Raw genomic sequence first — 24315 nt, 5'->3', positions numbered from 1 at the left:
CCTTGTTTCTTGCACCATGGGCACAACTTTGGATCTCATCAGCTATAATCTGCCCAGTGTTGATGTTGAGAACCCTGAGAAAACAGTAAAGGAAGACGACCCTCTGGATGGTGATGTCTGACACATGGGAGCATGGCTGGATATTGGCATGAGTGAAAGCCATCCAATACTTTGCCAGAGGCGTCAATACCAGCAATCTCACAAAGATGGGTGATCAAGGAGGGATGTCCCAGGGGTGCCTTGTTTCTTGCACCATGGGCACAACTTTGGATCTCATCAACTATAATATGCCCAGTGTTGATGTTGAGACCCCTGAGAAAACAGTAAAGGAAGACGACCCTCTGGATGGTGATGTCTGACACATGGGAGCATGGCTGGATATTGGCATGAGTGAAAGCCATCCAATACTTTGCCAGAGGCGTCAGATGAGGTCTTATGATGTGGATAGGTGCCCCAGTCCTGGTTCTTTGAAAGTGTCATCCGGGAACACATAAAGTCCGCTCCACATCATCATAGTCCACTCCTTCCATCATGGACATAGCAAACTGGCACTGCTCCCCCTCCCAGTCTATACCTAGAAAAGTGTTAATGGTGTCAGCATCAAAAGCAACTTTCTTACCCCTCACGTAGCTAAAGTACGTCTGTTGCTCTCCGCCAATCCTTTTGCATTTGTATAGAATTCTTTGATGATGGCAATGTTGGCGGGACATGGGTAGGTTGCCAAGTGGCCCCAATCTCTATTATTCAGCTCCCTTTCAAATTAAGGAGCCAAGGAGGGTATGTTGGCCACCTTTCGCTCCATCAGTAGTTTCCTTCCCTCCATAGTTGGGAAGTATCTCTCATGAGCTGCAGTTCTGAACTTAATAGAGTAGAACTGCTCCTTCTCCTTCCTCTTGGTTCCTTTTTCTCTGTTACCAAGAGTTTTGACCCTTTTTCCTGATGAAGAAGTTATTCCTACACATAGAGATTCACAAAACAAACACAGAAATCATCAAGTATTAGTCCAAAAAATCAACACACTCTTCTTATTCAGGCTGAGGGCAAAGCAGAGAGCCCTCAGCGCCACTTGCACATAACCAAACTGTCAATACCGAATTTCGTCCGGATTGGGGTTTTGGCTTTACCGTAGACTGTTCTCCTTTGTTTTATTATTTACCCTTTTTATTATTTTTTTTTATTATTTTATTATTTTCGTTTTTATTATTTATTTATGTATTTTCTTATTAGTTTACTGGTGTCTTTAGTTTTTGTTTTTTTTAGTTTTTACCTTTTTATTTTATTAAAAAAAAAAAAAAAAAAAAAAAAAGAAAAGAATTAGGAAAAGGGGACGTTTTGTCTTTAGCAAAAGATACGAGAAAAGAGAGAATGTTTTGGGTTTGGGGGACAAGAAAAAAGAACAGGGTATGTGCTGGAGGGGGGGAGGCAGAAACGGTTTTCTGCAGAGAGCGAGTGGTGGCAGATGCGTTAGGGGTGTACGAAATTGGTACAAGGCGATTTGGGCATACGGGCTGTGTACGGAACGATTCGGGGGGCAGAGAGAATTGCAAAAGCACAGAGAGAATTGCAAAAGCGGAGGGAGAGTAGAGAAAAGGAGGATTCTGGTTTTGGGACAAAAAAGCAAGGAGCAAATATACACACAGCGGGGGTTGTTTGGGGGCATCCATCATCTTCGATCATTGGTGGAGAGCTTCAGGGGACCTTCAACTTCACTAGATAATCATCCATTGCCGAGAAGGAGCCATTGGCACCTGCAAAGAAGAACAAGAGACATTATTTACAACAAAGAAGAAAGGGAGCAATCGAAGGAATAGGAGGGAGAAGGTTTTAATCAGAAGAGGAAGGTTACTAGAAATTACAAAGAGAAGAAAACTTGAATGCAAAAGGTAAGTTCCTCTTCTTAAAGCTTCACTGCTAATGGTAGACGTTTTGTCGTATGTGTATGTTGGGTGATATGTGCTCCTATTTATTTCCATCTGATGATGATGATTTGGTCTCACATCTGTTTATGCTTCGTGATGTTTGCTTTTGTTTGTTTCCCTTTAAGTTGATTTGGCCTCGTATACTGCTTGTCACCCATCCTAATAACAAAAACATGCCTCACCACCAACCTGCAAACTGATATCCCCTCACCCAATCTGCAACCGTCATCCATTCCCTGTTGCTACAGCTGCCTTTCATCTACAAGAGGCAAAGAAAACCATCCAAAGCCATAACCACGTGAAGAAAGCCAAAAAAAATTCAGTTTCTGAAGCCATATCGTCATTGGGATAGTATCTGGAATGGTATTTGTTTCGTTGCATTTGGCTGTGTTCTGTAACTTCGTATGGATGCCCTCCCTTGCCACTCATTCATCCCCAACTCCAACACCATGAACATGGTTTTTGCTGTACCCCATCACCTGAAAAGTAGAGAATCAATTATCACATTCCCACTCATACGCACACAAACACATTCCAATGCATATCTTGTACAATGAAGCTATAAAAATCCATTTTCGGTCTCTCCTTTTCGAAGACATGGAGCAGCGAGCTCTCTGATTTTCCATAGTCTTCAATGTTTTTGTTCATCAACCAATTCCATACAAAATCAGATTTGAACCAGTGAATAGCAGCCAATAAGAAAACCAGGACGGAGAGGGAGGAAAGTGACACTGGTGGCGCCGGTGAAGAAGCGCGCTCCAGCTAGAGGCGACGGTGGCCGGCTCTGGCAGAGGCGGCGGCAGGAGGTGCCCAAGGTGGAAAAGCCTCAACCCTAGGCTAGTGCGAGAGAGAGAGGGGGAGAGAACGCCGTGGCCGGCCGTGGTTCCGGCGGTGCTTGGGGTCGCCGCCGACGCCGAGACGGGTGGAAGGTGGTGGCGCGGTGGCTGGTTGGAAGAAGTAGTGGCGTAGGTGGCGGGGCGTGCCTCCCAGCCCTAGCTTTTCCTGGTCAGAGAGAAAGAGACCTGGGTCTCGATGGAGGAAGGCAGCATTGAGTGTAGAGTGAGAGAACCCCTAGGGGATTCTAGGTCAGAAAGGCCACCCTGGGCCGGTGCTAGGCCAAGCCCAAAGGTGAACGCTCGTTTTTCAATCCTTTACAAACGCTCGTTATTCCCCCTTTTCGAACGCTCGTCTTTTAGAATTTCCGAACGCTCGTTTTTCAACTCTTTACGAACGCTCGTTACTCCCTCTTTTCTCACGTTCGTTTTTCAACCTTTTCGAACGCTCGTTACTCCCTCTTTTCGAACGCTCGTTTTTCAACCCATTCCGAACGCTCGTCATTCGGCCCCCTTTCGCAGCGTCCGTTTGCAAACTCCCCAACGAGCGTTCGTCATTCAGCCTCTTTTCCCGGCGTCCGTTCGCCAATTCATCAACGAACGCTCGTCCCAACGAGCGTTCGTCATTTAGCCCGTTTCCCAGTGTCCGTTCGCCAATTCATCAACGAACGCTCGTCCCCAACGAGCGTTCGTCATTCAGCCCGTTTCCCAGCGTCCGTCCGCCAATTCTCCAACTAACGCTCGTCCCCTGACGAGCGTTCGTCATTCAGCCCGTCCCCCAACGAGCGCTCGTCATTCAGCCCGTTTCCCAGCGTCCGCTCACCAGTTCCCCAACGAACGCTCGTCCCCAACGAGCGCTCGTCATTCAGCCCGTTTCCCAGCGTCCGTTCAACAATCGCCCAATGAACGCTCGTCCCAACGAACGCTCGTCCCCAACGAGCGTTCGTCACTCAACCTCCTTTCCCAATGAACGCTCGTCATCTACCCTCCTGTACTCAACGTACGTTCGTCATATCACCCACGAACGCTCGTCATCCAGGCTATTTTTCTCAACGTACGTTCGTCAATTCCCCCCAACGCTCGTTCCTCCTCATTCTCAACGAACGTTCGTTAATCCACCAAACGAACGCTCGATCTTTCTCCTCATTCTCAACGAGCGTCCGTTAATCCCCCCAACGCTCGTTCGTCCTCCTCATTCTCAACGAACGTTCGTTAATCCCCGAAACGAACGCTCGTTATTTCACTTCATTCCCAACGTCCGTTCATAATTCCCCCAACGCTCGTTATTTCTCCTCATTCTCAACGCCCGTTTATGATCCACCCAACGCTCGTTATTTTTATTTGTTTGTTTTTCTTATTTTATTTTATTCTATTTCATTTATTCTTGTCTATCTTATTTCATTTGTCCTATTTATTTCTTTTATTTTTATTTTTATTTTTATTTATTATTTTATTTTGTTCTATCTACTTATTCTAGATATTTACTTATCCTAAAATATATATTTAATAATGCAATATTTACAATTTAAATAAAGGAATTTATGAAAATACGTTTTAAGGGTTTAGGCACATGTGTGATCGCACGCATCGTCCTTGTGCTAAAAACCTTTTCCCTTTCTTAACTAAAATTACAAAAAATATGTTTTAAAGGTTTTGGCGCATGTGTGATCGCACGCATCGTCCTTGTGCTGAAAATCTTTTATCTTTCTTAATTAAAATTACAAAAAAATATGTTTTAAAGGTTTTGGCACATGTGTGATCGCACGCATCGTCCTTGTGCTAAAAACCTTTTCGCTTTCTTAATTAAAATTACAAAAAATATGTTTTAAAGGTTTAAGCACATGTGTGATCGCACGCATCGTCCTTGTGCTAAAAACCTTTTCTTTTCCTTAAGTAAAATTAACCAAAAAATATGTTTTAAAGGTTTATGCACATGTGTGATCGCACGCATCGTCCTTGTGCTAACAACCTTTTCTCTTTCTTAAACAAAATACAGAAAAAAGGTATAAAATCTTCAAAAAAACCGAAAACATCAACAATTTTAAACAACAAATAGTCTTGCTACCCAGAACTACGTGATCCTTGATTCTCCATCAAAAGTGGAGATACGTAGGAGCAAGGCTAGCCCTTGTCAGGTTTACTTTCCCAAAAATCCAAATTTACCCATAATCATTTTCCAAACAAAATTTTCTAAACAATTTTCAAACAAATTTTCAAGCAGTTTTCTAAAAGAACTACGTAACCCTGATTTCTCATTTTGAATGAGAATACGTAGGAGCAAGGTCAATCCTTGTCGGGCCCAAAAAACTAAAAAATATGTTTTGTTTATTTAGAACTTTATTTTAGGGGATAGTTAAACATTTTGAAAATCACATCATATTCGTGCATTTAGTTAAAGGTACTGCCTTAGGGCAGGCGTTGTGGGGTGCTAACACCTTCCCCACGCGTAACTGACTCCCGAACCCAGAATCTGGTTTTCGCGGACTGTGCTTTATCGTTTTATGGTTTTTCCGTAGTTTTCCATAATAAACTATGGTGGCGACTCCAAATCTCTTTTCAAAAACGCGTTTCTTTTTTGGATCGTCGTCCCATCGCGATTCCGGTTGCGACACAAACAAATAAAACAGAACAAACCAGAAAACAACCACTGTCGCGTCGCGCTCGTGCAGCCCTCAGGGGTCGCTTGAGCAGCGCGCGGTGCAGTCAAGCGTGACTTTACTACATTTTTCACTTTCCAAATTCGTTTGTACTCAGTCCAAACCACAATTAGCACAATTTAATCGGTCCAAATAGTGGCAAATCATGCATAGACAGTACCAATCATCAAAAATCAAACTTTTTCATCAACATTCTTCAAACATCAAACTTTTAAGAGCTTAAAACACTAGATGGCATGACTTACTTGGTTGGAGACAAAGAATTAGTGGATAATGCTCAAACAAATGGTAGAAATCTGAACTTCTAGCAGCCACACACTCCGAAACCCCAAACTTGAATGGTTGAATGGTGCAAAATGGTGAGAAATATGGTTCTTGATGGAGGAATAAGGGGGAAAGTGATGAGAGAACTTAGGGGGAGTGTTTAGGGAGGCTAGAGTGGAAGAAATCTGAGAAAGGGGGCTTGGGTGAAACCCTAGGGTAGAAAAAATTTAAGTGGTCCGAAATCCTGCTTGAGCCCCACTTAAAACCCCAATCTGCAGCTCGCGCTGCCCGGGCGCCCTTTAAAGGGCGCTCAAGCGGCTGGCGGCACTTTCTCCCTTAACTTTTTTGGCTTGTTTTGGATATTCTTGGCCTTGGGTTCTCAGATTCAACTTAGAATTTTCAAGTTTCTTTTCCCTAGCCCTCACAACAACACTTAAATCAAACAATTAATCTCTCTCCACCCCTCAAACATTCAGTTATTATAGACTGTACAGTGCGAACAAGCAAACACAAAATAAACAGAAACATAATTTAAATGACAAAAATCCAAACTAAAGAACAGTAAACAAAATAAAAGTTTGTAAAACACTGGGTTGCCTCCCAGTAAGTGCTTCTTTAACGTCACTTCATGTCACATCTTTGATCTTGGTGTCATCTTTTCCTTCTCCACACCAACTGATCTTCAGTAGCTTCTTGTTCACCTTTTTTATTTTCCTAGAAATTGGAGATTCAATCTCTGTTAGTCCATTAGTTCTGAGTTCTTTCACAACCCAAAGCTTTTTATTGAATCTCACTGGGATGCCTGGTCTAAGTTCTTCATGTTTCTCCGAGGAGTCTTGATGAACACTTTTTCCTTTGTTGTCTTTTTCTTCTTCCTTTACCTATGACAGAAAACACTTTTTACCTTTCTTGCCTGGCTTGGCAACTTTAGTATTAATCTCTGGTGCATCTACACATGCAGCTTTGAGACTAGTCTTCTTCACCTAGATTTGCTGTTCAGCATTGAAGACATTGAAAATCACCTCCTGTTCTTGGTCTTTAAGTGTTATAGTTCCTTCATCAACATTAATGATCACCTTGGTCGTCTTCATGAATGACCTTCCAAGAATAATAGAGATTTCCAAATCTTCCTCCATCTCCATTACTACAAAGTCTACCAGGAATTGGAGGTTGTCAGTTTAAATCATCACATCTTCCACCACACCATAGAGCTTTTTGGTGGATCCATCTGTCATAAACAGAGTTATCCTTGTTGGCTTGACTTCAAGACCACCAATCTTTTCAAGAACAGATAAGGGCACCAAATTGATATTGGACCCTAAATCAATTAGGGCTTTCCCTATTTTATGGCTCCTCACAGTGCAAGGAATGGTGAAACTTATTGGATCTTTAACCTTAGGAGGAGGTGTTTTCTACAAGATCACACTGCACTCTCCTTGTACCTCAATTGTTTCCTCCTCTAGATATTTCTTTCTTTTCAGGAGTTTCTTCAAAAACTTAGCATATTCAGGAATTTGTTATAGTGCTTCAGTCACAGGAATTCTAATCCCCAATTTTCTGAAAATTTCTTCAAAGCACCCTAATTGCATCTTTTTTCTTTTCTGAAACACTTTCAGGGTGATGAAGATTTTTCTCATTTTTTTCTTTTTTTTCTCTCAATCTCTTCTTTTTCTTTTCTCTATTCTTTTTCTTCTCTCTCTTTGAATTCAAATTTTTCTTTTCTCTCTACTTCTTTCTTTTTCTCCCTCTCATCTTTCACGCTCACAATAACCTTGCATTCTTCCTTGGGGTTAACTTCAGTATTAGCCCCGAAACTTTTGATAGGTATCTCTTCCAGCTTCTTGGTTATTTGACCAACCTGCATCTCTAGATTTCTTATAGCAGCTTCAGTGCTTTCTGATTGGAGAGAGTTGCCTGCATGAACTGTTGGAGAGTTTCCTCAAGCTTTGTAGTTCTGTCAGCTAGAGAGGGTTGTTGTTGTCACTGTTGTTATTGTTGTTGCGGCGGTGGTCTATTGAATTGTTCACCAGCTTGCCCAAATTGACCTTGTCCCATGCTTGGATGAGATTTCCACCCTTGATTGTAATTGTTGGGACGAAACTAGTTGCCCATGTAGTTAACTTCTTCATTGAGATTTTCGGGCACTACACATTGACCATTAATATGATCACCACCACATAGTTCACAAAGTTGTTGTTGAACCTGTAAGACATTCTGACACTCCTTTGGTGGCTGAGAAAGCTTCTTTGTTAAGACCTCTAATTGTTGAGTTATAATCTTATTTTGAGCAAGCACGACATCATAAGATTGTAACTGTAGAACTCCCTTAGATTGTGATGGAGCTCCTCTTTCACTGTGCATCTCATTGTCATTGGTAAACATGTTGTCAATTAATTCATAGGCTTCCTCTAGAGTCTTGCATTTGATATTGCCTCCAGCTGAGGCATCCAACATCAATTTAGTTTGTGAGCCAATACCTCTAAGGAAAAGAATGACTAATGTTGCTTCATCAAAACCATGAGTAGCTGTCTTTCTTAGCAAGCTCTTGTATCTATCCCATGCTTGTCCTAATGTCTCCTCCATGCCTTGCCAGAAATAAGAGATTTCCTGCTTCCCTTTGTTGATCTTTGACTGTGGAAAGTATTTGTTCAAGAACTTTGCCACCACATCTTCCCACTCAGTCAAGCTATTTTCAGGAAAAGAGTTCAACCCCATTTTAGCATTGCCTCCCAGTGAGAAAGGAAACAAGCTCAGTCTAGTAGCATCATCTGGCACTCTATTCAGCTTCACAGTATTGCAGATCTCATTAAAAGTTGTCAGATGCTCATATGGACTTTCGTGTGACAGTCCATTGAATTGGTTGCTCTTCACTAGATGGATCAACACAGGCTTCATCTCCATACTTGAGGCATTGACCCTCGGCTTTGCAATGCTGTTAAAATGGTGAGGGCCAACAACTGTTGCATAATATGCCAAAGTACGTCTACCACGATTGTTGTCCATGCTTTCCTGATCAGGTTGTGAGGCCTGTGAAATTTCCTCTAGAGAAGGTTCTCTAAGATAATTTATTTCTTCTTAGCCTTCTACTAGTCTCAAGTCCTCCAAGAAGAGGTTCAACACTTTTGTTGCTCCTAGTCCTGACTGTATCCTACACAAACTAGACACAAAACCCTAGATAACACTGTTAGCACAAAAACAAAAACAAACGACACTAAACACGAATTAAAAATAAGACAAAAATTAAAAAAAATAAAATAAAAATAAAGTCAAAGTTAATCAAGAATCACACAAATAGAATAGTTTAAACCGTGAGTCCCCGACAACGGCGCCAAAAACTTGTTGATGGATTGACAAGTGTACCAAATCGCACAAGTAATATAAAATGGTAAGACCAAGTATCGTATCCCAAAGGACTCTCGGCACTATACAATCATGTGATAACTCGATTAATTAAGACTTAAAGAAAATGAGATCATTGGTTTCAAATGCAAAGACAGAAAATTAAATATGAATGTTGTTTAATCAATAGTAGAATAACACAGTGATGAACGAATGTTGTTTAATATGAGATAAGTATGTTGTTGGGGTTAGATTTCACCAAGTTTCCTCTCATGTATGTAAGAATTCTTCTTTATGCATTAATGTTAATGTCACTCACTAAATCACTTAAACCCGATCCCTCGGCGAAATAAGCCTGTCCTCAATCACTAGTTCATGAAATTCCTAGCATCGCTAATAATTAAATGTGAAGATCAAGAGCTTTAAGACTACCAAGACTCATACCCTCATTCCTGAGAAATATTACTCTTGGGAGTAATTCAACAAGAACCTGAACTGTAAGGAACCTCCTAGCACTCATGCAATTCATACATCACGCTATGAATGAGTTAAACAAAGCATGCAATAAGCAAAAATGAATTATTCTAACAACTAATGAAAAAGCATATATTATTAAGAATCAATTCAAATACATGAGAGTTCACAAGGTTACATCATCCTCCAACAACAAATAGAGTTTAGTTCACCATAGACATGGTGAAACTAGATGAAGAATGAAAAAGCATGAGATAGCAAAACCCTAAAAGTAGAGGATGGAAGCTCCTGCATCCAAATTCGCCTTCAGAGAGTGGAAGAGTGTGTTGTTGCGCTACTCTAGCCAGAGATACAAAACCTAGGATGTCTAGGTCCTTTAAATAGAGCAAAGACAGAATAGAAACAAAGCTCAAGCCTGTGTCATTGGCGCTCAAGCGCCCCACCTAGGGCGCTTGGGCGATGAGCGGTGGTACCCTACGCTCAAGCCTCGGAAAGGACGCCCAAGCTTCGTGCTTCTGGCACTCAAGCACCCCAAAAGGGGCTCTCGGGCAGTGAGCAGTGGTTTCCTGTGCTCAAGCCTCCAAAAAGGGCGCCCAAGCTTCGAGCATTCCTCCCTTCTGGTGCTTTTCCAGGCCTTTCTAAGCTCCATCTCCATTGCACTTCGTCTCTACTTTCCATATTATCTCATTTCCTATCAAAACAAGAGAAATTAGTCATAAAACCATCAAATTCAATGTCAACTCTCTTATTCACACAACTTAACAGAAAAACATGATTTCAAGCAAGTTTCTAAGCAGAAAAGGGTGCATTTAGTATCAAAATTACATCACAGATAACGATATTTTCAATTGTTATCAATGGTGCCTACAGTCCCCCCATCTGATGGATATTTTATGGAGAGATGGGAGTTGACATGATGGCACCAAAGGCGTTGAGGCAAGGTCGGTTGAGAAGTACGTTGTACGAAGTGTTCGCTTCCACCAACAGAAAACGCAATCTCTTCTCTTCGCTATCCCGACCGGTGCTGAGGCGAGTGTGAAGGTCTATGTAGCCCTTGGTGTCTACTTGTTCTCCGGCGAAGCTGACGATCTGCTCGTTGTACGAGATGATCAGATTTTTTGATATGTCCATCCTTTGGAACGTCTTCCAATAGAGGATATTCACAAAGCTGCCTTAGTCAACAAGTACCTTACTTACGTTGTACTTGGCTATCTCGACCGTGATAACCATAGGGTCGTCCTATTCCAGGTTGGGGGCGTGGAAATCTTCGTCTGTAAATGTGATGGGGGAAATGGTCCTCCTCGGCCTGCTGACAGCGTGGATCAAACGGAGGGCTCGAATGTGTCGTTTTCTAGCAGAAGCGGACAGTCCCCCCGGCTCGGCAAATCTACCGGATATTATGTTGATGTGACCACACAGGGGCCAGTCGTTACTCCTGTTGTGGCTTCGAATCCTTCTTCGCTCTAACCAGGTTCGGTCGCTCCTACCATGCCTCGGGCGACTGCGATATTCTTGCCTGTCCGGACTCTTTCGTCAAGGACTTCGTTGGGACCGTTGCGCTTGATCCAACGGTCGTTCAGTTTTAACGTACTTCTTGAGTTGACCTGCCCGAATCAACTCTTTAATTCTATCTTTCAGGGTTACACATTCTTTCGTCGTGTGGCCCATATTTTGTGGTATAGGCAGTGTTTGTTGCCATTTTCCTTGGGCGGCGTGGGACGCCTCTTCGACTCCGAAATCAACTCAACGTTCAATGCTTCTTGTAGTATTTTGGCCTGGGGGCGTTCGACAGGGTATATTATTGAAAGTGCGGCCCTCTAGGTGGTTCCCTCGGCTTGAATCTACCCGTCTTTGCAAGTTGGCCCTCATGCTTCTTATCGTCTGTCCTCTCCCCTTTTGCTTCTTGATTCTCTTTTTTGTACGACTGTGTCATCTCTTCTACTCTTATTTCGTTGGCCGCCTGTTCTCCTAGCTCTTCCATGCTTTTAGGTTCCCGTCAGCACACGCTATCCTTGAAGGGTCCCGGTCGGCTTCCGTGCCGACAGGACATACTAGAGGGCAAGCTTAGAGTTAAGGCCCTTTACCCGCCATACAATTTTCTGATACCAATCCATGAACGTCTTCAGTAATTCTTCATTTCCCTGCTTGAGGTTTACAAGTTCAAAAATGGTTAAATCTTGAGTGCGATTGCTTGCAAACTGACAACCAAACATGGATTTGAGACCATCAAAGTTCTCAATGGAGTTGAAAAGGAGCGAGTTGAACCATTCTAAGGCTTCTCCTTCCAACGACAAGGAGAAAGCCCTCCACCAAATGGCATTATTTCCTGTATGAAATGCCATCGGATTGGTAAATGTCTTGATGTGATCGTTTGGGTCAATCGTTCCATCGTATACCTTGAATTAGGCGGGACAAATTGCTCGAATATGTGAACGTCCATAATGGCTTGGACGAACGGTAATATGTCGGATGTGCTCTCGGCTTTCACCACCAACTATTTGCTTAGCGGCATTCTCAGCCGGGACGGCTAGTCTCGATTGGTTTCCACGTCTCATACGGCGTAGTATTTTGCTCTATCCTTTCCTCCTGGGCAGCATTGCCCTGCTCTTCTCTTGCCTTCTCCCCCATCTTTGGAATCTTCTCCTGTGCAATCCGGGCCGAACACTCGCCCTAACGACTGCCAGCTTCGCCTTGTGATGTTGTTGCATTTCTTCCATTATTTGCTGTAGCATCCTGATAATTTTTGTCGGGTCTTTTGTACTCATATTTCTCATGGTCACCATTGGATTTGACAAGTTACTCAGTCCCACGGTGGGCGCCAAATGTTTCGGGTGTGAGGTCAAGCAACTCCCAACGCCTACACAATTTCTCCTAAGAAGTCATCCGCTCGGCGTCTCTCGTCTTCGTCTTCACTCCATCGTCAGGAGGTGTACCTGCCAAAGGTTCTCCGATGCCTAAATCAATCAACTGTTCGTACGGTATACCAATGTGACAATAACAAATGTACAGTAAATGTGAATCATCTATCTCTTACCTTTGACCTGTATTTATAGTTTTTGTCATAAGCCTGAGATCCCGACCCAACAACTCTAGTTACCACTTACCTTATTCTGTGCAGAAAGACCTTATTATCGACTCAGACCAAGCGTTTAGCTTCTAGCCGTTCGGTCCAACTCAGGATTTCTACCACGCTCGATCAGCTTGGTTACGTCCAGCCCTCCAAGACCTTCCAGCATGTTTAATTATAGGGTGACGTCATGGTCGTCGGCCCATACAATATATATACAATTCATATGTTTTGTATTTTGGATTCTGCAATTCGGGACATGTAAAAGAATAAAAATAAAAACTTCTAGATTCTATAAATGGAAGGGTTTTTGTATGGTAAGTTACCTGAACCAATCGACAGCATACGGTCGTCCTTAAACGACCGCCTACTTAATAGGTTACCTAAACCAATCGACAGCAGACGGTCAGGTTACCTGAACCAACCGTCATCATACGGTCGTCCTTGAGCGATCGTCCACTTAATAAAAGGAGCGACTGTTTAGGAACATCCTAAGCTGGGCTCCGCCACCCTTGACGTCAACCATCGTAAGCGATCGTTATCTTACGATCGACTATTGATCGTAAGCGATCGTTATCTAACGATCGTCTATTGATCGAACTAAAAGGGCGGTCAGTCAATTTCAGTCAAAATTGACATCTTAAACTGACATCTTAATCCCGAGAAAACGGTTGAATGTATCCGATTATAACGCCGCGCATCACGGAGTTAACTGACCCAATATTAAGCACGATCTAACTGTTACAATTTCCAAGTGGTCAACTTCTATAACTGACCGAATTTTCAGGTAAATAGTTCAGTTTTACTGTTTTAAATATGAAAAGCGGGGTGGAAAAAAGGTACATTTTTCCCAGGAGAGATTTATGAGTTTCTATTATTATTGAACTAAGAGAGTTCTACAATTCCCATTCCCATTTTTCTGAATTGAGCGTCGGAGTGCCTTCGCAGGTACCCCTCATTCTCCCTGAAGTTGATTGATAAGGCAAAGGAAAAGAAGGAAAAGATATCATAGGAGGAGCAGAGGCGACTCAAGAAGTTCATATCTCGGTCCCAACATTTATACAGAAACAGTTTCCATAATTCATTTCGGGAAGTAAAAAAAAAAACAAAAACTAGCAAAACTCACATGTACCACTACCCACTTTCACCACTAATCACCACCAAGAACGGGAAACCAGAAAACACCAACCACCAACAATCACCATAAATACACCACTACCAAAACACAATAACAACACTCTAAGTATTTTCGCTTCCTAAAACTATTACTCCAGGCTTCCTAAAACTATTACCACAGGGTTAAGTTTGGTATAATCAAATCTATGAGGTGCATGTCGAAAACATGGGATGCAGAAACAAACTTCCTAGTTCAATAATATTCTAACAGGAACAATTTAAAGAAACTCCTATTTCTCTTTAAAATAATAGGTTTCTTTTGAATTAAATTAAGAAAATAATTTACATTAAATTACAACAAATGATAAAAGTGTGTTAAGATTTCAGTTTGACTAAAATATCAAATTACATAATGATATATATATATATATATATATATATATATATATATATATATATATATGTTAACACATGAATTTCATTGACATTCGTAATAAATATCTTAAAAATCAGTACAACATTTAGTAGAAATTAGATAAAAGTGTAATATTATTATAGATAAAGATTTAGTTCCATTAAGAAGCATAATTTTGTAAATTTAAAATGAAACATAACTTGATCCAAAAAGAAACTGAATTTCATTAGTTTAGATACAGTGATGTGCATACATAGTTATCTGTAAAATAAAAAGTCCTATGCAAAATATTGTAGGTCATGTTTAGCAAATTGTTCCTCAAAACATTACCATTTGGAAACTTAGACTCGTGGTTCCATAAAGACAGGGAAAACCCTCTTCTAACTGCTACCAAAAGGCAGAAAACAGAAAAATTAGAAATTTCATTCCATGATTCCAAGTTCTTTCCCATTCATGTTTGGTAGATTCTACGGAGGAATTCCCAATAATAATTCAACATGTGATCTGCAGGTCTCACTCTATCCCACTTCCCATTAACAAATATAGCATATGCATCTGCTGCATACCTGATTAAGAAAGAGTCAGAGTATCATCAGCAACAGAAGCAAGAAAACAAACATACTATATACACACAGATCAAATCACGAATACAAATTACACTTACTATGATGCATTGATATAATCATTCTAAAATTTGACACAATCAAGGTAGTATGTAATTACTACATATAAAACACTCACTCCCTAAATAATGAAAAAAAGAGTGCACACAAAAATGACTTACTTTCCAACTCCATGCAATTGAGTTACGTGAGTCCAGCTTTCGTCCAAGTATTCCTCAGAGAGACGTTGTACCATTTTTGCTCTTTTGTGTTGAAAACCTAGAGTTTTTATTGTCTCTTCTATTTCCTCTCTTGCAACTTCTGTGCAAGATTTCGCATCCGGACATAACTTGAAGAAGTCTGACACAATCTTTTTTGTCTACATTTTGCAAAAATAATCCATCAGTACATATAGATATAATTTTAATATTTACACAACAACTAATAGTCCTTCTTAATTGAAAGGAAACATCAAATGCATGAGGTTTTCAGCAAACGCAGAAGTTCAACTCTGTTAATAACCACTGGTTCTAATGACATAAGTTCAACTCTGTCAATAACTATTGGCTGTATGATTCCTAAATTTAACACATTCTCAAACAGTGCTCCTACCTAACTGACGTCATTCACCATACTTAGATAAATGAGATGAAAAAGAATAATGTATACTTTTACTTATCCTGTTACACTTTTACTGATATATTTATAGGATACAAAGAAGAGGCAAGGCACTTAACTAAAACCCAATACCTAAAGACGGGTTCACACACAAGAAAAATAATAAAAGAAAACAATATATTTCAACAACCATATGTACCATAAATGATTGCATGTTTAGTTTCACATCAAATCAAGTCAAACTCAGATTTATGATCCACATTCAAGCTACTTGGATTAACTTTCATTTTTCACTTCAGAAATGTGGATCTAAGGCTTCAAAAGTCAAGCCAAACACGCACTATTGACTGGAGTCCCCAGAAAAGAGTACATGTTGCAGAAAATTCAACATTAACAAACCACAATCTTTTAAACTCTCAATCATATTATAAATATGGAATGTTAGCTGAGTTCAACAAAAAATCAAAGAGGAAAAACAATGCAACAGAACTACGTACTATATCGTGCATACACAGATTTTAAATATTCCTTGCACGTGATAGGTATATATAAGTCATCAAAATTGCTGCAAATCTTGCAAGTCGCTGATAAGATAAAGGAGAACTAAATATTAATTTCAATGAGATTATCACTGCTGAGAACTGTTGAAATGTAATGTTTCTTTATTATTATTATTTCTGTATGGGAACCCAACTATTAGGTTAGGGTTTAAGGAAGTTCTGCTCCCCATTTGTATTTTGCTCCTTTGCACTCTATAAACAGAGTGGTAAATAAGATTGTAACAGCGTAATAAGAAAATACATTAATTCAAGTTTTTCAAGTTGGTCTCAAGAGCCAGACCATTTCATCTTCCCTGTCCATCATTGGCGCGGTTGTCCTCCACTGTTTTTGCCATTCGCCGCTGCCGTCGCCACCGTCGTCCGCCATCGCATCTTCTTCGTCAAAGTCAAGATTAGGTGCACCTCAAGAAGCATGACTCAGCCCTAGATGTCTCCACCTCAGAAACCTTTGCACGTGCCATCTTTTTCTAGCCAACTTTAGGCACGTTTTCGTCACGTGTCGCCTTCTTAGTGTCGGAATCACACCACACCGTTGCCTCGCCAGAGCCTCCTGAACGTGTTGTTGTCTTTGTCCTTCTATTTCGTTAGTTGTAACTTTGACCTAGGGTTTTTTCCTCAAAGCTAAATTTTTTTTTTTGGAATGGCATCACTTCTCCTATTGGAATGACTTCCTCTCTATCTACTACTACTACTATTACCACTGCAAAGCTCAATTGGAAAAATTATTTATTTTATTCTGCATATGTGGTTTCTTGGTCAAGGATACCATAATCATCTTGAACAAGATGTCTCTACTGTTTCGGATGAAGAAAAACCTAAGTGGCAAAAACTGGAGTTTCAGTTATGTGTTGTTTTATGGTAATTTGTTAAGCAAGAGGTCTTAGAAATTTTGAGACCTTATAAGACATGCTTCTCTTTTTGGAAAAGGGCACAAAACATTTTCGCTAATGATGTACAACATCTCCTTAGATCAAGACTTGGATTGACAAAGACATTGGAAATATTGGAGAGAAATTAACATCTTGAATATAGGAGGACCTGTCGGAGGAAATGAACGTCTTGAATAGATGAAGAGAAGTAAGGAGTCTATTCAAAGAATGTAACATAAGCAGTCATGTAGTGCTTCTTGGGTTCAAAAGAGTAACATTGGTACCCTTTTTGAAGTCGAGAATAGCCTAAGAAGACACATTTGATAGCACAAGCAGAAAGATTGTCTAGCCCTAGGGACATGTCATGAACAAAACATACACTGCCAAAAACTCAAGGAGAGGTGTGAAGAGAGGATCATCTGGAAAGAGAATAGAGAAAGGGACTTTATGATTGAGAAAGGAGGAGGGTATTCTATTAATAAGAAAACATGTAGTTAAGATGACATCCACAAGGGATGGACAGGAATATGGAAATCAAACAAAAGGGTACGAGCAATTTCAAACAAATGTCTATTTTTCCTTTTTGCTATATCATTTTGTTGTGGTGTATGAGGACAAGTGGACTAATGTAATATACCATGTGAACTCAAGATTGCAGAAAAAGTGGATGAGAAGTACTCTTTGGCATTATTTCTTATGAAGATTTTGATTACTTAACCAAATTGATTATTGATTTCATTCAAAAAATGAAACATAATTCCCTAAGTCCCAAAAAGGATAAACATTAACGTCTAAGATTTCATTTCAAAAGATGCAATAGTAACCCCACATAAAAACATTTCAGAAAGGCAATAACAACAACTATAGCCCCTATTTCTACCTTGTCTTCTATTGCAGATAAACCGATGAATGACACTAATACAATATAACAGCTACAAATATAAGAGCAGGAGATATTTTTCTGCCTTCAAATAGATACATATAAAAGCACAGTATATGGTGCCTACCTCAAGCCAAGAGTATAACAATGGGCTAAAATGAAAAATAAACTATGCAAAAAGTCTAAGATTACAGATGCATAAAAATAATTATTATGCAAATAATTGATACCTGTGTACCAGAAGTCCGGTTGAGAAGCATGCAGATAACCAATACCCTCCAAGGGTCATGAGCATGATTCTCTTGAATGAGAACAATCGCAGACCGTGGAGGCTTCCATGCATTATCAGGGGCTTTTCTTTCATATGCCTCGTCCCACTTCTCAGAAGCAGAAAGATTTTTTTTAATTTCAATAGATTTTTCACTGGATTTATTTTCCTCCACAAAATTTTCAACAGTGTGTAAAGCAATAGATTCCAACTTGCCTCCCTCATCCAAAGGGGAAACATATCTAATAGCATGGGCAACATTTTTCTGAGCTAGAGGCTTTGTCTTCACGTCAATCTTCTTCCCACCATCATTATGAAAATAAGGGGAAACATATCTAATAGCATGGGCAACGTTTTTCTGAACTAGAGGCTTTGTCTTCACGTCAATCTTCTTCCCACTATCACTATGAAAATAAGGGGAAACATATCTAATACCATTGGCAACATTCTTCTGAACTAGAGGTTTTGTCTTCTTGGATTTAACTTTACTAGTGGTATCATTTCCATTCCCCTGCCGTTTATTGGAAATGGTTTTCTTCTCGATATTAATCAATCCATTTTCAGTTACATTTCCATCCCCCAGCGGCTTATGCTCAAGGAGCATACCACCAGCACAACATAATTCAGCACCAACCTTTTTCACATTGTTGCTTTGAAAGAAAGGAGAAACCTTTTGAATTTGATCATGTTCAGTTGTCTCTTCCTTTTCAGATGTCCTCTTTCCTTCATATTTAAACATTTCAATTGGAATTTTATGTCCAAAAGTACAAGTACCCATTAAAGCTACAGAATCAGTGTCATTTTCAAGCTCATGGACTTTTACATTAGCTGCCTTCTCACTGTCATTCTGAAAATAAGGAGAAACCTTCCGTACCTTGGCATGCTGCAGGGCTGTTTTTGTGCTGTTGGATTTTCTCTTCATTGATTCAATTTTAAAGGTCAGAATTTCATTTCCAATGTTTTGAGGTTCCTCCTTCTTTCCTTCATATTTAAACATTTCAATTGGAATTTTATTTTCCAAAGTACAAGTACCCATTAAAGCTACAGAATCAGTGTCACTTTCAAGCTCCTGGACTTTTACATTAACTGCCTTCTCACTGTCATTCTGAAAATAAGGAGAAACCTTCCGTACCTTGGCATGCTCCTGGGCGGTTTTTGTGCTGTTGGATTTTCTCTTCATTGATTCAATTTTGAAGGTCTGAATTTCATTTCCAGTGTTTTGAGGTTCATACTTCTTTCCTTCATATTTAAACATTTCAATTGGAATTTTATGTCCAAAAGTACAAGTACCCATTAAAGCTACAGAATCAGTGTCATTTTCAAGCTCATGGACTTTTACATTAACTGGCTTCTCACTGTCCTTCTGAAAATAAGGAGAAACCTTCCGTACCTTGGTATGCTCCTGGGCTGTTTTCGTGCTGTTGGATTTTCTCCTCATTGATTCAATTTTAAAGGTCTGAATTTCATTTCCAATGTTTTGACGTTCATCCTTCTGAGCTAGAGGCTTTGTCTTCACGTCAATCTTCTTCCCACCATCATTATGAAAATAAGGGGAAACATATCTAATAGCATGGGCAACGTTTTTCTGAACTAGAGGCTTTGTCTTCACGTCAATCTTCTTCCCACTATCACTGTGAAAATAAGGGGAAACATATCTAATACCATTGGCAACATTCTTCTGAACTAGAGGTTTTGTCTTCTTGGATTTAACTTTACTAGTGGTATCATTTCCATTCCCCTGCCGTTTATTGGAAATGGTTTTCTTCTTGATATTAATCAATCCATTTTCAGTTACATTTCCATCTCCCAGCGGCTTATGCTCAAGGAGCATACCACCAGCACAACATAATTCAGCACCAACCTTTTTCACATTGTTGCTTTGAAAGAAAGGAGAAACCTTTTGAATTTGAGCATGTTCAGTTGTCTCTTCCTTTTCAGATGTCCTCTTTCCTTCATATTTAAACATTTCAATTGGAATTTTATGTCCAAAAGTACAAGTACCCATTAAAGCTACAGAATCAGTGTCATTTTCAAGCTCATGGACTTTTACATTAGCTGCTTTCTCACTGTCATTCTGAAAATAAGGAGAAACCTTCCGTACCTTGGCATGCTGCAGGGCTGTTTTTGTGCTGTTGGATTTTCTCTTCATTGATTCAATTTTAAAGGTCTGAATTTCATTTCCAATGTTTTGAGGTTCATACTTCTTTCCTTCATATTTAAACATTTCAATTGGAATTTTATGTCCAAAAGTACAAGTACCCATTAAAGCTACAGAATCAGTGTCACTTTCAAGCTCCTGGACTTTTACACTAACTGCCTTCTCACTGTCATTCTGAAAATAAGGAGAAACCTTCCGTACCTTGGCATGCTCCTGGGCTGTTTTTGTGCTGTTGGATTTTCTCTTCATTGATTCAATTTTAGAGGTCTGAATTTCATTTCCAATGTTTTGAGGTTCATCCTCAGATATTAATGCAATAGAATCAGCATGAGTTTCAAGTACCTTGTGTATAATATTCTTCCTTCCATTATTTTCCACCAGTTTATCCTCCATTAAATTTCCAAAGGTAGGTAAAACCATGGATGCAGACTTGATTTTCAGTGGCTGAACATTAAACTTCTTCCCATTGTCATTCTGAAAATAAGGAGAAACCTTCGGAACCTTGCCATGCTCCTCAGCAGTTTTTTGACTACTGGATTTTCTTTTTTTCTTGGATTCAACTTTAAGCGTCTCAATTCCATTTCCAGTTTCACGCCATTCCTCAAAGTCTTCAAAAGCAACTGGAAACGCAAGAGGATCAATACAACTAACCATATTCTCCCTGCTGTCACTCTGCTCCCGCCTATTGAATATGAATTTCTGGGCAGGCAGAGCTAAAACACACTTCATTCTCCTAAAATTCTTTTCAAATTACTAAAGTCAAACCAAAGTCTGGGAAAATGGAAGCAAAAATCAAACACGCTACAGTTGGCATTCTGCAAACAAAATCAAACACGCTACAGTTGGCATTCTGCAAAAAAATCAAACACGCTACAGTTGGCATTCTGCAACAAAATCAAACACGCTACAGTTGGCATTCTGCAAACAAAATCAAACACGCTACAGAGCTAACAAGATAAGGGATTATTATAAGTTAAAATCATGTAATATTGAATACTCAAAACCCAAAAACACACATTCAATCGATATATCAGATAGAAATCAAATAATGTTGAATACCTAGAATAAAAAATTTAGTTTTCGATAAAGGCAAAGGAAGTAACCTGTGGGAAAGGGTTTGTGGCATCTTCAAGGCGGGAGGCGGGAGGCGGTAGGCGGTAGGCGGTGTATTTCTCTATTCTAGAGCTACTCATTATTTTATAAAGCAACCAAGCGTCATCGTTTCCCTCCGTCTACCCATAAGAAATATTTTATTGATTTTTTTGAGAATCACACTTCTAATTCCTTTTTATTAGCTTCTCTTATATTATTATTAAAATTAAAAAGGTTAAATATGTTTTTAGTCCCTAAATTATTGGTCGTTTCTGGTTTTCGTCCCTGTTTCAAAGTAAGGTACAATTTGGTCTTCATTCTTCTTGAAACATTCGTTTTAGTCCTCGAAAACTAAACACTGTTTAAAAATTTGGTCCTCATTTAGCAATAAATGAGGACTAAAACCAAAATTCCGAGGACTAAAACGAACGTTTCGAAAGAAATGAGGACCAAATTGTACCTTACACGGAGACGAAAACCAGAAATGACCAATAGTTTAGGGACTAAAAACATATTTAACCCAAATTAAAATGTAATTTGATTATATTTTAACAATAATTTAGAAGCGCTAAAGTACATTTTAACGATGACTTTAATATTTTCACAAACTTTTTTTCGTATACTTAGCGATCAGATAAACTCGTGAACATTTTTCAAATTAGAAAACAAAAAAAAAATATAAATTAATTTTGTATAAACTAATTTTAACATAAATAATAATAATTTTTCTTATCTTTTTTATAATAATTAATTATCAAATTTATTGTAAGGTATATTATAATATTTTTTTACTCTAACATCTCATTTAATAATATAAAATTATTAAATAAAACGTTATAAATTTTTATAATGTACAAAAGATTGATAAATAAAAAACATAAAAGATATTAATAGAGTTATTTAATGTAAAATCATACTAACATAGTATATATGCAAGAAGATAAATACAAGCTTTCCAAAAGAAAAGAACTACTCTACAACCAGCTATTTAAAACATAAGGAAAACGCTTCTTTAATAACGTTTTCTTGACATACTTTTGACAACGCCACATGGCGGTTGTCCACTGGCTCAATTTAAAAAAAAAATTCAATATTCAATTAATCAGGGGAGGGTATTATGGGAAAGAAAAAATACGAAATTTGTAACATCCCAAAATATAGTAATTACCATAATTCAGAATTAATTACAATTAACAGCAACATAAACAGTCTTTGCATTAAACTCAGCGTTTAAAAGCCGAACGGCATCAGTACAAAAGAACGTACGTTCAAAATAGAATTCAGAGATAAACAGGACGAACGGTTTTACAAAACATTTAACCGTACGTACAACCATTCTACCATTTACATCACAAATCTAACGAGCGCTCTAAGGCTCGGCCTTGACTTCCACCTCAACCAGATTTGCATCTTCCAAATTTTCTTCTTCCAGTATTTCTTCAAGAGATGCACCACCATCTGCTCACATCCACAACGGATGATCATTGCAAGACAGGACGAACGTACATGGACAATTGACAACACAAGGAAAACGAAAGGGTAAGCTTATAATATTTAATTCATACATCCAACATACACATTCAACATTTCAATGCATACGCACAACATACAATTTAACATAATTCATCATAGTAATTTATAAGTATAATAGACGACCGTCCGGACTGTATGAACCGTGTAGCTACAGGCGTCCTTGCACCCGAGTGATGTAGTAACTGGGATACCCTCAACAGCTGCCACTCGAGGTTAGCTCTATCCAAAGTACCCCTAAGGAATAGAACCTCCTGCCATTCCCACACATGACTACTCCCTTCTACGTGAAGATGAGCATCACGGAATATCAGGATGGACCAAGCCAGCATTAGCTATCCACAGTCATACTTACCAATTCAATCTTTCAATATATATATATATGAGATGTTCCTCCCTGGAACGCTCGTCCAAAATCCAACATCATAAATTCAGTTCTCATAGTGTTCACACTTTAATTTATCATATTCCATCATCTTTTACATCATTAGGTTCAGGAGTCAAAAATGACGAACGCTCAATCCATTGAAGAAGTAGGACGAACGTCCAAATAAAGTTACTGGATACTCAGGGAAATATACAACAAACGTAATTTTCTATTTGGCCAGTTAGATGAACTGACTCGACTTGAAGTGTACTGGTACTTAGAAAATATTTGTGATAAAAACATGAACCAGATTTAATACACAATGGAGTGTCAAGAATACTTAGAATCATATTTGAAGATGGTTGCATAATGAAAACTAAGGCCAGAGATTTAACGGACGTACGGAGAATGAATGTCTAATACTTTAGAACGAACGCTATTTTATCAAATAATTATTCAATTAGTACGAGCGCTTGATATGAGACCTTGCGCGATTTAGAACGGACGCTCGTTATAAGACCGAGCGCTATTTCGGACGAACGCTTGGTAAAATACCGTGCGCCGTTTAAGACGAACGTTCGACATAAGGCCGAACGCTATTAAGAACGAACGTTCGACATAAGGCCGAACGCTATCAAAGACGAACGCTCGACATAAGGCCGAACGCTATCAAAGACGAACGCTCGACATAAGGCCGAACGCTATCAAAGACGAACGCTCGACATAAGGCCGAACTTTACGTATTTATAAAGTTTCAAATATTTATATACAGTTGAGCTGAACCGAACGCTCAAACATTCAAATGGGGACGCTCGTTCTCGAGCAGAGTTCTTTCCAAATGAAAGAATTCCATTCTAAGTTATTTTCCAGGAAAACCGAACGGTATAAGACCGTACGATGACGAGCGTCTTTTATCATAGGGAAGTGTTTTAAATTTCAGATTTCTCAACCTTAGCAGAATTTTCCAGATTTCAAATTTATAAACTTTATAACTTTCATTCCAGATTTAATTCACCTTAAACATCATCATCATACAGATCTCAACATTTTAATCATTCCAACTATACAATAACCATACTCCGTTCATACATAATCAAATCAACATACATTTCAAACCACCACAACATATATAATACATACAAGCAGTGCTCGTTCATGACAGATAAATCAAAATCAGAAATCATATTCCATAACAGTGGTCATCCATACAGCTCCAACATCATGCTTTTAATACATGCAATCCAGATTACACAACATGCAAGTATAAATTAAACATATAAGCTTCCC

At 39.2% G+C, this 24315-nt stretch overlaps 1 protein-coding gene and 1 pseudogene across 4 annotated transcripts; both read right to left on the bottom strand.

Moving 5' to 3' along the window:
* Nucleotides 1–476: 476 nt before the first annotated feature.
* Nucleotides 477–6815, bottom strand: LOC148195766 (uncharacterized; annotated as a pseudogene).
* Nucleotides 6816–14284: 7469 nt separating this feature from the next.
* LOC124822168 (uncharacterized) lies at nt 14285–21282 on the bottom strand. Of its 4 annotated transcripts, none has more exons than XM_088095524.1 (4): nt 21143–21282; nt 17844–20772; nt 14869–15065; nt 14285–14650 (listed from the first exon to the last, which is right to left on the bottom strand). In XM_088095524.1, the coding sequence occupies exons 1-4, from the start codon at nt 21163–21165 to the stop codon at nt 14536–14538; spliced, it is 3264 nt and encodes a 1087-aa protein (XP_087951650.1). In that variant the 5' UTR covers nt 21166–21282; the 3' UTR covers nt 14285–14535. The 4 variants fall into 4 exon arrangements, with proteins under 4 accessions (XP_087951650.1, XP_087951649.1, XP_087951651.1 ...); XM_088095523.1 differs by having other exon boundaries at nt 17844–20780; nt 21143–21264; XM_088095525.1 differs by having other exon boundaries at nt 17844–20889; nt 21143–21256.
* Nucleotides 21283–24315: the final 3033 nt, after the last annotated feature.

This window comes from Vigna umbellata, chromosome 7, assembly GCF_029865625.1.
Source record: "Vigna umbellata cultivar VRB3 chromosome 7, Vumbellata_1.0, whole genome shotgun sequence".
NCBI classification, from domain to species: domain Eukaryota; kingdom Viridiplantae; phylum Streptophyta; class Magnoliopsida; order Fabales; family Fabaceae; genus Vigna; species Vigna umbellata.
The sequence above is the reverse complement of the archived record's forward strand: the minus strand, read 5'-3'. Positions and strand labels throughout refer to the sequence as shown.

Coding starts and splice junctions, on each gene's coding strand:
- LOC124822168 (XM_088095523.1), bottom strand. CDS start 21,232: ATGAGTAGCTCTAGAATAGAGAAATACACCGCCTACCGCCTACCGCCT. Junction 15,066..17,843: donor ACCGGACTTCTGGTACACAG/GTATCAATTATT, acceptor TGCAAAATGTAG/ACAAAAAAGATTGTGTCAGA. Junction 14,651..14,868: donor CAATTGCATGGAGTTGGAAA/GTAAGTCATTTT, acceptor TTTCTTAATCAG/GTATGCAGCAGATGCATATG.